We start from the raw sequence: 14,551 nt of genomic DNA, 5'->3' as shown, positions 1-14,551 counted from the left end.
CATGACAGACATCACGCGGCGTCTTGACGCCACGGATGCCTCTCTTAAGCGTCTGTCGTCTAGTGTTCCCAACCCTTCGGTTGACACACAGGACGTGGAGTCTGAGGACGAGAGGCAGGAGGCTCTCCCTCGCACAGCTAGAAGGACGTTTGAACAGTTTCAGGACGTCCTTCCCTCCGACGCCCTCTCGTCCTTGGAGTCCGCTTCGGCCCGGGCGCGGGAGGCACACGCCGCGTCTGCTGGCGGCTCGTTTTATGAACGATCCGGCCGCCAGCAATTCGCGTTCCACCCTAGTCTTAGTGCCACGGTGGAAGCGGCAGCACATCGCCTGAGGAGTACAGATTCACGTGCGAACGCGACCTATGTTCCTCGGGAGGACGCGGATTCAGTGCCGTGCTTTCCTTCGGGAGGCGCACCTCCACTGTTTCCTCGTGTCCAATCTGTTTCGTCCCTCCCTTTTCCCTTTGACTCTCGAACTCTCCCTTTCCAGACTTCGAGTGTTCAGGGTGGGGCTGACGGTGATGTGTTCGTTGGGGAGGTGCCTTCGGTCAAGAAGGTGGAACTGAGCTCTGCTTCGTTCCACAATCTTGAGGCCACCGTTTCTTCCATTGTCGAGGCCCAATCACAGGCCTTGACATGGATGAGCACGCTGTCCACACTGTTGGACCCTCCCGATCGGGCAGAGTCCGATTCCACTCGGGTCCTTGACACGGTTCGAGTGGATCGGGCTTTGCATGCCGTGCGCTCGTGCGTGACGACTGCGGCAGAATTGGCCATTGGAACACGGGTCCACTTGTTGGCCCTGTTCCGTGATCATTTTCTGGCTACTTCTTTAGTGCCTCCGGATATGAGGAAGAGTCTGAGGAACACGTTTCCTCAGCCTTCTTCCCTCTTTCATCCGGGCACTGTCCGTTCTGTGGTGGAGTCCACACGCCAGAGGAACACTGATTCTCTGATGGTTGGCCTCGCTGCTTCGGCGACGTCGGCGGGGAGTAAGAGAAGTGCTACAGTCACCTCCAGCTCCCAGCCTCAGAAGAAGAAGAAGAAGAAGCCAGTTTCACTGCCTCCTTCTTCCTCCTCTCAGGCGCCTGTCGCGTTCCCCCCTGCGGCCCCGGCTTCTCGTGCTCCCAAGCGCAAGAAGAAGGGTGCTCAGACAGGTAAGGGTAAGCAGCACCACCAGGGGGGTGGTCGCAAGCCTGCGCCTGCCCGCCAGCAGAATTTTCAGTGAGTCCCGGCCCTACGTTGACGCCCCCTCAAGTTGCCCCTCTTTCGTCCGTCGGTTCCCTTTTTCGGGCCCGCGACATGTGGGGCAGACTGGTCTCCAACCAGTTTATCTTGAGGGTGGTGGGGTCGGGGTTTTCTCTACCGCTGTCGTCACAACCTCCATTGTCCGCTCTACCTTTGACGTTCCCCCCTCCTCGAGACCCTGCCAGATGGCAGGCTCTTCAAGACGAGGTGAACTCGTTGGTCGAGAAGAAGGCTGTCTACCCCCTTTCTCAGCCTTCTCCGGGGTTCTACTCCCGCCTGTTCACCGTCCCCAAAAAGGACGGCAGGTTCAGGCCGGTGTTGGACCTCTCCACCTTGAACTTGTACCTTCGCAGGTGCAAGTTCAAGATGGAAACCCCTTCGTCGGTCCGGTTGGCCATCCGGCCAAACGATTGGGCCACGTCTGTGGACCTCCAGGATGCTTACTTCCACATCCTGGTGGCCCCGGGGTACCGACATCTGCTCCGGTTTGTTTGGGAGGGCACAGTGTTCGAGTTTCGGGCCCTCCCATTCGGCCTGTCCTTGGCCCCGCTGATTTTTACAAAGGTGGTCAAGGAGCTGGCGGCGTTGGTCAGAGCTCAGGGTGTGCGTCTGCGTCAATATTTGGACGATTGGCTCACCCTGGCCCAGTCTCGCGATCAATGCCTCCAACACACCCGGCAGGTCCTGGACCGGACCCATGCCTTGGGGTTCCAGATACAGTGGCACAAGTCGGACCTCGTGCCAGCCCAGCAGTTTTGCTACTTGGGGATGGCGTTCGACACAGTGCTTTACACTGTGTCTCCCTCCCCGGACAGAATCCTCTCCCTGAGGCGAAAGATCCTCTCCATTCAGGCTTGCCGCGCTGTTCCTCACAGACGGCTGGCGGAACTGTTGGGTTCCATGGAGTCTGTCGCTCTGCTGCTGCCCCTTGCAAGGCTACACAAACGTCCCCTGCAACGGGCAGTAGCAGATCGGACTTCCAGGCCTCTCGATTACACCGAGTTGGTCCAGATCGGGCCTTGGTTTCACGAGGCTGTAGTCCAATGGCTGGACCCGATCTGGCTCAACTCTGCGGTGCCTATCCAACCGAGACGGCCGTCTCTCTTCCTGTACACCGACGCTTCTACGCGGGGTTGGGGGGCCCACCTGGACCTGCACGAGGCCCAGGGGGTCTGGACCCAGGAGGAGTCCCTCCTACACATCAACTTTCTAGAGTTGGAGGCGGTTCGTCGGGCTCTGCTGGAGTTTCGCCTCCTGATTCGGGATCAGGATGTGTTGGTCCACGGGGACAACACCACATGCCTAGCTTACCTTCGCCACCAGGGGGGCACCAATTCTCGGTCCCTCTCCCTGTTGGCGGAGGAGATTCTGCTCTGGTGCCAGACCAATCAGGTCCGGATGTCAGTCCAATTCGTTCCGGGGAAACTGAACGCCCTGGCCGACATTCTCAGTCGGGGCGATCAGGTTCTCCCCACAGAATGGACCATCGCTCACAACGTTCTACGGCGTCTGTGGGCAAGGTGGGACCGTCCTCTGATCGATCTGTTCGCAACTCGATTCAGCGCTCGGCTTCCCAGGTACGTCAGCCCCTTTCGAGACACGAATGCGTTCCACGTGGACGCATTCACTCTCTCGTGGAGGCTCCTCGATGCTTACGCCTATCCCCCGACATCTCTGATTCCGAGGGTACTGGCAAAGTATCTGCAGGAACGGCCAAGACTGATTTTGGTCGCGCCTTACTGGCCAACAGCTCCGTGGTTTCCAGATCTTCGCGGTCTCACCCACGTAGACCCTCTACCTCTGAATCTGGACGGGGGAAGTCTGCTCCAGCCTCGATCAGGCCTCCCTCATCCACGTCCAGAGAGTCTGTGCTTGACCGCATGGCTCTTGTGCGCTCCAAACTGCTTGCACTAGGATTGCACAAGAGTTCAGTAGAGTTTTCCTTGAACGCTAAGAGGCGATCAACTAATCAGCTCTACGACTTACGCTGGAGAGCTTGGGCCTCCTTCGCCTTGTCCAAGGGGATAAAGCCGCTTTATCCCTCAACACAGGACTTGGCCAACTTCCTGGTGGAAGTGTATCAAAAGAAGAGTCTTTCTTCTAAGACTCTTCTTGGATACAAATCTGCCATCACTTCCACGATTGCGGCTGCTACTGGTCGCAGACCTGAACACTTGATCAGTTCCTCCCTCATCGCTAATGTCCTTTCGGGTATTAGCAATGCAGCGGTGTCTAAACCTCGGGTTTCATTTCCCAAGTGGGATGTCTTCCTGGTTCTCAAACTCCTGCGTAGCAAGGAGTTTGAACCCCTGGCAGGCATTAGTATCAAGTTCCTGACTTTTAAGACTGTGTTCCTCATCGCTTTAGCCACTTGCCGTAGACTCAGTGGTATTCAAGCTTTGAGTGGCCTGGAATTTGACATTGAGTTCACCACACATCAGGTGACGTTGGCTTTCCTACCAGACTTTCGAGCCAAGAATCAGAATGCCTCGGAGTTGTCCAAACCAGTAGTCATTCAAGCCTTGGCTCCCACTCTTGAACATGATGACCCTGATCGCTTCCTCTGCCCAGTACGTGCCCTTAGAGTGTACCTGGATAGAACACGTAGCTTTCGGTCTTCTAAGCGGTCACTGTTTGTCTCGCTTAATCCGAAGTACCAATCGGATATTTCTAGACAAACTTTAGCTCGTTGGCTGACCTTGCTTATCAAACAGGCTTATGTTCATGCTCAAGTGGATGTGGTCCCTGACATCAGGGCACACGAGATTCGGGCTATCGGCTCCTCGTTGGCGCACGTGCGGGGTGCCTCGCTCCAAAGCATAATGGCGGTCGCGTTCTGGAAGACTCCAGCCACGTTTATTAACCACTATATGCGAGACTTTTCCAGTCTCAGGCTTGACCAGTCGTATGGCATTGCCAAAGCAGTGGTTGCCAGCATGGTCACGTCAGTCTAAGGTATTTTTCTTGGGTATATTTTCTTTTACGGTAGTACTGTTCGAAAATTGCCTGGGTATCTTAATCCTTGGATTTAAGTGATTTTGATTAAGGAGTTTAATACTCTACATATCACCCTCACACCACTCTGGTATTCTGTGCAAGAATAGTACTGTCGAGGTAAGTGTTATATTGACTGTAAGGCTTCTTTTTAAGCCTACTGTCTATATGATACTTACCGAGACAGTACTATTAGAGTTTCCCTCCCGCCTCCCCTCTTGATATGTTATGGGCTTTTTGAGGGTCTGCAGCTCATAAAGAAAGAGGACGCGCCACCTACATCCTGTAAGGGGGAAGCACTCAGACAGTGCTTGGGATCCACGGTGGCGCATGGTTATGGGAGATAATTGTACCCACGCAGCGTTTTGTCCAATTTTTTCGGCCTATAATAGATAATGTGCAAGAATAGTACTGTCTCGGTAAGTATCATATAGACAGTAGGCTTAAAAAGAAGCCTTACATTTAATGGCAAACTTGGAGCTCAGATGACACCAGATTGCACCATCTGGGTTCTTTGGAGAAAACAAATTTCCAGGGGCGCATGCCCCCGGACCCCCCTAGTAAGGCTAGGCGCTTCGCGCCGTCGACTTGACGCTTCGCGTCTTCAGTTTAAAATGTTCAGCCTTTTTTACAATGTTCAATTCCCATGCCTGTTCATGGCTCTGTGAAAAAAAATGGAAAATTTCCTAGATAAATTTTCATTTAATTAATATACTTACCCGAATCACATTAGCATTGAGTCACCTGAGATGCTTATCACTGAAAAACGCTTACCCGGCTAAAAATTTTAAAGGGAAGCAACCCCATCACCAAAACGAAAGTGAAAGTAGCTTTGGTAATGGGCCAGCACACTGGGAGTTACCTCCCATACGGGTGTGTGCCACGTCACTTCCTCTAGGAACACGTGCCTATTCTCATACGGCTTTAAAAATCTTAAAACCATACGCGGGGCAGGTGGGAGGGAATACAGTATGTGATTCGGGTAAGTATATTAATTAAATGAAAATTTATCTAGGAAATTTTCCATTAAATAACATATTCTTACTCCGAATCACATTAGCAGATAACATCAACAAGGCGGTGGGCTAGAAATGAATCAAAACTCACCATCAAGTTCTGGACAGGAACTGACCTGCTGCTATGAGAGCTGGAAGGCCTCTGGAGCCATCCTGTCGAAGAGCCGAGACGTCCCGAAGATAAAAGTTTATGAAAACATCTTCAGAACGCCAAAACGCAATTGTCAGCACCTCCTCTAGACATCTGGAGCGCAGTACTGCCAGAGAGGATGCCCACGCCCTCATTTCATGGGCTCGGGCCGAGTCAAGTGGCAAGGAGGGCATGACCCCCCCCCCCCCCCTCTTTGTGCGACTCCACTCATAAGCTTGCTTAATGAGCGAGGACACCCACCGGGCCAACGATACCTTCGACAAATCTTACTCGCGCCTAGAAAAGGGCGAGATAAACAGCAACTTCTGAGAACTAGACCGAAACGGCTGAGTCCGGGCTAAGTACAGACGAAGAGCCCTCACAGGGCAATTGACCGAATCAAGGTTATCCGGGGCCAACGCGCTGATCAGAGCCTTGACTCTAACCAGCGGAGAGGCCTGCCCCGGAGACTGATTCTTGGCCAGGAAATCGGGCCGGAAACGCAAAGATGCGGAACCGTCCGACTAAAAGGAGATATCTCCAGGCTGACCCGACAGGGCGTGGACCTCGCTACCCCGTCGGGCCGTTGCCAACAAAAGAAGAACCAGCGCTTTGCGAGTGACATTGAACAGAATGGCCTCGCTCAAAGGCTCAAAATCCGCAGAACGTAGGAATTCCAGGATTAAAAACAAGTCCCACTTGGGAGCGGGCAAACGAGCTTTAGCTTCCTTAAGAGCAGCCCTTTTAATGACTGCAGCTATAACGCCCCCGACTCGAACAGACCGACCGATCTGCTTAAGAGTCGCCGAGATAGCGAAGCGCCGGACCCTCAACGAGGAGCCTGAAGCGCCCTGCGAAGACATGAAAGAGAGGCGGTTGGCGACCCGAATAGAGCGCGGAGCCACCGAACTCACCCCTGTAGCTGAACACCAGGCAGTCCATGCCTTCCAGTGGGAAGCATAAACTGACGAGGTGGACGCTCTATGCGAGCGAGCCACCAAGTCCAGACGGATGGAAGCCATCAGGAGAGGCAAAGTGGAGCAAATCTGAGCTTGGAGCTTGTCCACCCTTCTCTGAGAAGGCTGGACAGTCCACGCGACCGTGTCGAAAGACATCCCCAGATAAGTGAATGTCTGTGATGGGGTCAGCTCCGACTTTCCCTGGTTGATCGAGAACCCCAACAAGTTGGATTCTCGAAGAACCATCAGGGTATCTTGCGAACAGCCGCTCTGGGACTGGTTCATGATGAATCAGTCGTCCAGATAAGCCCGCAGGCGGATACCCTAGGACCTCACCAGTGCACAGACCTGTCTCACCACCATGGTGAAAATCCATGGTGCGAGGGACAGCCCGAAAGGGAGTGCGCGAAACTGGTAGATCTGATCTCCCCACCGGAAACAAAGCCATTTCCGGTCGGCCGGATGCATAAGAATGAAAGTATGCGTCCGTGAGATCGATCGAGGTCACCCAGTCTCCTGGGCGGAGAGAGTCTCGGACAGAGGCTGGCGTCTCCATCTTGACTTTTATCTCACTCAAGAAAGTGTTGAGGAGAGATAAATCCAACACGGGACGCCGTCCTCCTGACGCTTTGGGAACGGCGAAAAGACGCCCTTAAATCCCAGGGAGCTATGGACCCGAACTCTCTCCACCGCGCCCTTCTGCTCCAGGGAAGCAATTTCCGACTGCAAGACGGAACATGCTTCCTGCGAGAAGATGGGCTTGAACCGCGGTGGCACTCGGGTAAGAGGCGCCTTTTCCTCCCGCCAGAGCAGGCGGAAGCCCGATCTCACCACTCCCACAATCCATTGGCTGTCTACTACCGACATCCAACGAGAAAGCGCACGGGAGGGGCCTCCCGCCATCACCAAGGTGGAAGGCGGGAGGGGGGTGAGATCGGGAGCGCTTCATTGGGGGTGTGGCTTACTCCCATAGCCGCCACACCCCCTCCCCGATGCCGTCCTCTTCTTCCTGCCACGAGCGACCGGCAGAGCCTGCCGCTTCTGAGCTGGCTTGAGGTTCGACAATGTCAGAGCCTGCTTTTGCTTAGAAGGCTTAGACTGTTTCACCCCCTGCAGAGTGAAGTCGAGGAACTGACTGTCCTTGTTCGACTGAATCTCCTTCTGTCTGGCATCCATTGCCAGAGAACAGAAGCGAGATTCCTCTGAGACCGGGGAGACTCTCAAGGTCTCCCTAGTAGCCAGCTCCGTGAACTGGGACTGCGAGAGGAAGAGATCCCTCCTACAGAGGACCGCTTGGGTGTACTGTAGAGAGGAAAGACGCAATTGTTCCTCATTGACCTTGGCCAAGGCGGTAAAAAACGCAGAGACATCGTCAGCATTTTGTTCTTCACTGAGAGTGAAAGGAACCAGCGAATCGATCAATGCCCGATACAGAGTCCGAACAAGAGTCTCCGCAACGGAGGACAGTTCAATCTGCCGACATCCAACCTCCTCAGCAGAGAGGAGGGAAGCCTCAGAAACCGGCAGAACCAGATCATGCTTGATCGGTTTAGCCAGAAGAGGCAGCAATTCTCGGGGAACCGGAAGGGTAGCCCTAGGGAGTGCAAAAGACGCCAGCCAGCTCTGGCTCTGAGTGGGCAAGCTAAGCTTCCTATTGCCCGTAGGCACAAAGGAAGAGGCTTGAGAAGCCGACGCCACCCACTGCTGAGCTGATTCCGGAACTGGACCAAAAGGAAGCAGTAACGGAACAGGCACTGGCCGAATACCACTCCCCGCATGTGCTGGACGAACCAGCGAATGCGAAAGTTGGTAAGCCACTGACGGAGACTCGGCGAACCGGAAGGAAGAAACATCTTCCTGTGCCGGCCGGAAGTCCGCCATGGCCGAAGGAACGAACGGAGCGGAAGAGTCCGCAGCCACCACCCCTTCGGGGAAAAAACGAGACGCTACTTCCGCCGCGATGTCAAGAACAGACTTGAGCTTCGACGGAAACACGCCCCGAGACTCCTCGTTGACCACTGATGGAGCATCAGAATAGTCACACATGGAACCATGACCAAAACCACCAGTTCCGGAAGCAGAAGCATGCCCTGGCAAACCGGAAACCGGAATGCCTGTGCACGAACATTATCCTGCAACCCAGAACCTTGTGAAGGTAAGGGTAGGCAGGACGACCATCCGTAAAAACCGGAGCTGGATGAGCTGACGTCACTCCCCCATCCGAGTGGAGTGATGCCTGCTCAAGCCTAGGCACTAAATGGCCGGAAGGCGTACGCTGGAATCCACCCTCTGATATCCGGAAGGAAGCACCAGAAGAGGAAGCAGCGTGTCCGGCCGAAACCGGAAGTGTAGTCGACGAAACCGCGCAATGCGGAATTGAAGGCTGCACTGGTTGACTTCGTGATCCGGAAGGACCGGAAGTCAGTGAAAACTCCATACTGCCGCAGCCGCCGTAGCGTGCCTGCGTGGACGGATCATCACCTCCGACGAGTGCCGGTAGTGCAGCCGACAGAACCGCGCAATGCGGAAGCGAAGGCTGCACTGAAACCAAAAACACCAGTTCCGGAAGCAGAAGCATGCCCTGGCAAACCGGAAACCGGAAATGCCTGTGCACGAACATCATCCTGCAGCCCAGAACCTTGTGAAGGTAAAGGGTAGGCAGGACGACTATCCGGAAAAACCGGAGCTGGATGAGCTGACGTCACTCCCCCATCAGAGTGGAGTGATGCCTGCTCAAGCCTAGGCACTAACAGGCCGGAAGGCGTACGCTGGAATCCACCCACTGGTATCCGGAAGGAAGCACCAGAAGAGGAAGCAGCATGTCCGGCCGAAACCGGAAGTGTAGCCGTCGGAAACCGCGCAATGCGGAAGTGAAGGCTGCACTGGTTGACTTCGTGACCCGGAAGGACCGGAAGTCAGTGAATACTCCATCCTGCCGCAGCCGCCGTAGCGTGCCTGCGTGGACGGATCATCACTTCCGGCGAGTGCCGGTAGTGTAGCCGACGGAACCGCGCAATGCGGAAACGAAGGCTGCACTGGTTGACTTCGCGATCCGGAAGGACCGGAAGTCAGTGAATACTCCATCCTGCCGCGACCGCCGTAGCGTGCCGGAGCGGACGGATCATCACTTATGCGGCAGCCGAAACCGACTAGTAAACTAACTCGCACAACAAAATGGCGAAACACGCAAGTAACTGACACACAAGTCAACAACGCGTGGCAACGCGAAAAAATTTACTGACACGTAAGTCTAAACGACTGAAAACACAGTAAACACACACTCTTTCGCGTCGACAAAATACGATAGCTAAACTTGCCCCACAAAAACAGAGGCACGTAGAGCTACAAACAAAGTCACACGAGCTAGAAAACTAACTCACACAACAAAATGGCGAAACACGCAAGTCACTGACACGCCAGTCAACAACACGTGGCAACGCGAAAAAAATTTACTGAAACGTAAGTCTAAACGACTGAAAACACAGTAAACACACACACTTTCGCGTCAACAAAATACTATAGCTACACTTGCCCAACACAGAAAGGGGCACGCAGAGCTACGAGCAAAGTCATACGAGCTAGCTAACTAACTCACACAACAAAATGGCGAAACACGCAAGTCACTGACACACAAGTCCGCAAAAAACGGACAACGTACAGTAACGAAAACAGCGCAAACAACCAACAACAAACGGGAACGAGCTCACCAAACTGTAGGCAAGGCGAGCAGAAAAGCTGGGTAACGTGGCCGGCGGGTGTCACTCAAACACACAAGGTCAGCCACAGAGCGTCAAAAAGTGAACCGTCCTCTCCGAGGTGAAAAAGACGTATGAGAATAGGCACGTGTTCCTAGAGGAAGTGACGTGGCACACACCCGTATGGGAGGTAACTCCCAGTGTGCTGGCCCATTACCAAAGCTACTTTCACTTTCGTTTTGGTGATGGGGTTGCTTCCCTTTAAAATTTTTAGCCGGGTAAGCGTTTTTCAGTGATAAGCATCTCAGGTGACTCAATGCTAATGTGATTCGGAGTAAGAATATGTTATTTAATAAAAATTAGAAATAAACCACTGTTTAACCCAAATGTTTCAGGTTACTATTGTGTGGGGCCTGGACTGGAGGACTACTCATCATTCACGTGTCCAGCTGGCCACTACTGTTTGACTGGAACCGTGCAGGCAACCGAGTACCCTTGTCCTGGTTAGTGAAACAAAACAAAAAACACAATGTATCGATTGGACATTGGATTTCCCTTCTTTGAGCCATGTGACGTCAGAGGCCTACAAAACTTCATATTTGGGCGTTTCAGGTTGACCGAAACTTCAAAGCAACTACAAAACACACGTCATGTGTTTGATTGCATGTGTGTGTGCTCGTTCAATCGTCAAAACAACAACAAAGTCCGTACATGACATGTGTTTTGTAGTTCCTTTGAAGTTTTGGTCAACCTGAAACGCCCAAATATGAAGCTTATGTGTTTGATTTCATGTGTGCGTGCTCGTTCAATCGTCAAAACAACAACAAAGTCAGTACCTGAAAGGAATTCGATCGATACATAAATGTTATTTGCGTTTTTGACCAAAATATGACATTTTGCACAGATCGAGACAGTCATTGTTCACCTCGACCGCTATCGCGGTCTCGGAGAACAATGACTGTCTCGATCTGTGTAAAATGTCATATTTTGGTCAAAAACGCAAATAACGTATAATACAATTGAGTCCCCCTTTCAAGACTTTAAATCCAAGAAAATTGTGTTTTGAGAAGGAGAGCTTTTTACAGAGGTTGTGAACAGAAAATTGTGTTTTGAGAAGGAGAGCTTTTTACAGAGGTTGTGAACAGAAAATTGTGTTTTGAGAAGGAGAGCTTTTTACAGAGGTTGTGAACAGAAAATTGTGTTTTGAGAAGGAGAGCTTAATTTTTAGAGAGGTTGTGAACAGAAAATTGTGTTTTGAGAAGGAGAGCTTTTTTACAGAGGTTGTGAACAGAAAATTGTGTTTTGAGAAGGAGAGCTTTTTACAGAGGTTGTGAACAGAAAATTGTGTTTTGAGAAGGAGAGCTTTTTACAGAGGTTGTGAACAGAAAATTGTGTTTTGAGGAGAGCTTTTTACAGAGGTTGTGAACAGAAAATTGTGTTTTGAGAAGGAGAGTTTTTTACAGAGGTTGTGAACAGAAAATTGTGTTTTGAGGAGAGCTTTTTACAGAGGTTGTGAACAGAAAATTGTGTTTTGAGAAGGAGAGCTTTTTACAGAGGTTGTGAACAGAAAATTGTGTTTTGAGAAGGAGAGCTTTTTACAGAGGTTGTGAACAGAACATTTGAAAAGCCAGCTCTTAGAAGGGAGAAGTCTGAATTTGCAGGTCTGAAAAGGGGGGATTGCTCTATAGTCTGGTTCCATTGATGGATGTTTTATTTGTATCAGTGGATAATGATTGACAATACAATGCTTTGAGGTTTTCGAGGACATTTTTTCTGACATTCAATTTTAGATCAGTGAGGTACAGACATAGAGTACAATGGCACAAGAAATGTTTATCATCTCAGTTTCTGTAGCTATATTAATCATTTTTTGGGTCATTTAAACAGCTTCAGAAATTATCCTTTTTATATTTAGTCAAGTTTTGACTAAATATTTTAACAACGAGGGGGAATCGAAACGAGGGTCGTGGTGTATGTGTGTGTGTGTGTGTCTGTGTGTGTGTGTGTGTGTGTAGAGCGATTCAGACTAAACTACTGGACCGATCTTTATGAAATTTGACATGAGAGTTCCTGGGTATGAAATCCCCGAACGTTTTTTTCATTTTTTGGATAAATGTCTTTGATGACGTCATATCCGGCTTTTCGTGAAAGTTGAGGCGGCACTGTCACGCCCTCATTTTTCAACCAAATTGGTTGAAATTTTGGTCAAGTAATCTTCGACGAAGCCCGGGGTTCGGTATTGCATTTCAGCTTGGTGGCTTAAAAATTAATTAATGTCTTTGGTCATTAAAAATCTGAAAATTGTAAAAAAAACCTAAAAATTTATAAAACGATCCAAATTTACGTTTATCTTATTCTCCATCATTTGCTGATTCCAAAAACATATAAATATGTTATATTCGGATTAAAAACAAGCTCTGAAAATTAACTCTTAGCATCCTGTACTGTTCTCTATAGAGTAATGCTCATATCCTGTAAGGATTTGTGAAAATGAGCCATAAATAGGGTTACTCGGCAAAATGTGTGTAACTTTTGTATTTGTTGATAGATTTGCTTTTTATTTTAGGGGAGGTTAGCACTTAGGTTGTTCTACATGCCTAGTATGTTACTTTAGTTTTATTTACCCTTTTACCTGTAAAAAATTAAACTTAATTAGCAATTGCAGGTGTTATTATATGTGTGTGTGTTAATAAAACATTTTCATGGACAACTTTCTTATGTTGTGGTGTTTAAAGTGTACAGACATCATGCCAAGAAGTAAACATGCACACCACTGACCTTTGGATGACTTTATAATGCATTATTGATGAACGAAATCACAGGTACCAATAAGTCACGTTTTCTTCTATTCACAGTTTTCACTTCAAAACCTTGCTGATGGGCATATCGCTCCGTCTCTTCTTTAATTTTTTGGAAGAGTGTCTCCGGGAAAAGTTGAAGAAAATACTCCACTGGTTTGGCATCTAATCCCAAAGGCATAGTTGGTCCAAATTCACTTTCAAAAGGTTCTTTTTCGAAGTCCTCAATAATGTCCACCCATTCTGCATCAGAGTCAACTTCTGCGTCGGACTCAGAACTATCGATCTCTACCTCCGAATCAAAATCACTGAGATCGGCAGTGTGCACTGTAGACACTGAAATATCACTCTGGTTGTCAACACCAAGTCCCTGCGCTCTTTCTGCGATTAACTGATCGATTAAATCGCCAAATTCTGATCCACTGTCGGACGCATCATCTGCCATGGCGGCCACAAGGTGTGCAGAAAAAAATCCGAGAAAAATTGCGCTAAAACAACCCCAAACAAAGAAAACTGCAGTCAGCGGGAACAGACGACGCAACTAGAACGTTTCCGGAAGTGGACTAAACCTTCTCTCTCGCACAGAAGAGCTCCAACTTCCTTTGAGGTCATTTCTAAAAATGGCATCAGCGAGTTGCGGTTTCGTGCGGTACAGGACTGACATAGAGGTGCGGTTTCATGCGGTACAGGACGCTAAGAGTTAAATATATAAAAATTATTATCAAAATTAAATTGTCCAAATCAATTTAAAAACACTTTCATCTTATTCCTTGTCGGTTCCTGATTCCAAAAACATATAGATATAATATGTTTGGATTAAAAACACGCTCAGAAAGTTAAAACAAAGAGAGGTACAGAAAAGCGTGCCATCCTTCTTAGCGCAACTACTACCCTGCTCTTCTTGTCAATTTCACTGCCTTTGCCATGAGCGGTGGACTGACGATGCTACGAGTATACGGTCTTGCTGAAAAATGGCAGCTACTTGACTAAATATTGTATTTTCGCCTTACGCGACTTGTATTACAATCTTGAAGAATTAGAACGGAAAGAGACGAGCACAGTGGCCTAGTGGATAAGACATCGGCTCCTAATCGAAAGGTCGTGAGTTCAAATCCCGGCCGCGGCCGCCTGGTGGGTTAAGGGTGGAGATTTTTTCGATCTCCCAGGTCGACTTATGTGCAGACCTGCTAGTGCCTTATCCCCCTTCGTGTGTACATGCAAGCACACGACCAAGTACGCACGGAAAAGATCCTGTAATCCATGTCAGAGTTCGGTGAGTTATAGAAGCACAAAAATACCCAGCATGCTTCCCCCGAAAGCGGCGTATGGCTGCCTGAACGGCGGGGTAAAAACGGTCATACACGTAAAAACCCACTCGTGCGAAAACATGAGTGAACGTGGGAGTTTCAGCCCATCAACGAAGAGAAAAAAAGAACGGAAAGCACATGTGTGGGAAGGATCTCTTACTAGAGTTGGAATTTGTTTCTGCACATTGCATTGATTCCCATTCATTTCTTTGCATCAGGTTGTAACGTTCATGCGTTTTCACGTGTCTGTATATTACTTGTCAGTCATGTATTTTAGTATAGTGCAACCCCCCTTTTACGACCTTAACAAATCTAAGAAAATCAGGCCTTAACACTTTCTACCCCACCTATGTTGACCTTTTTTTTTTTAGCCGAGACCAGCTGTGCTGCAGCAGGTCACTCAG

General features: G+C 49.9%; 1 protein-coding gene across 2 annotated transcripts in view; it reads left to right on the top strand.

Annotated features, from left to right (window-relative positions):
• LOC138959592 (uncharacterized) overlaps positions 1 to 14,551 on the top strand; it is a 236,235-nt gene that overhangs the window by 27,785 nt on the left and 193,899 nt on the right. For both annotated transcript variants that reach the window (XM_070331139.1, XM_070331138.1), the window contains exon 17: positions 10,438 to 10,545. In XM_070331139.1, the coding sequence (XP_070187240.1) occupies positions 10,438 to 10,545 (108 nt within the window). The remainder of the gene's footprint in view (positions 1 to 10,437; positions 10,546 to 14,551) is intronic.

This window comes from Littorina saxatilis, linkage group LG2 (assembly GCF_037325665.1).
Source record: "Littorina saxatilis isolate snail1 linkage group LG2, US_GU_Lsax_2.0, whole genome shotgun sequence".
Taxonomy (NCBI): Eukaryota; Metazoa; Mollusca; class Gastropoda; order Littorinimorpha; family Littorinidae; genus Littorina; species Littorina saxatilis.
Note: the sequence above shows the minus strand (reverse complement) of the source record. Positions and strands in the feature narration are given on the sequence as shown.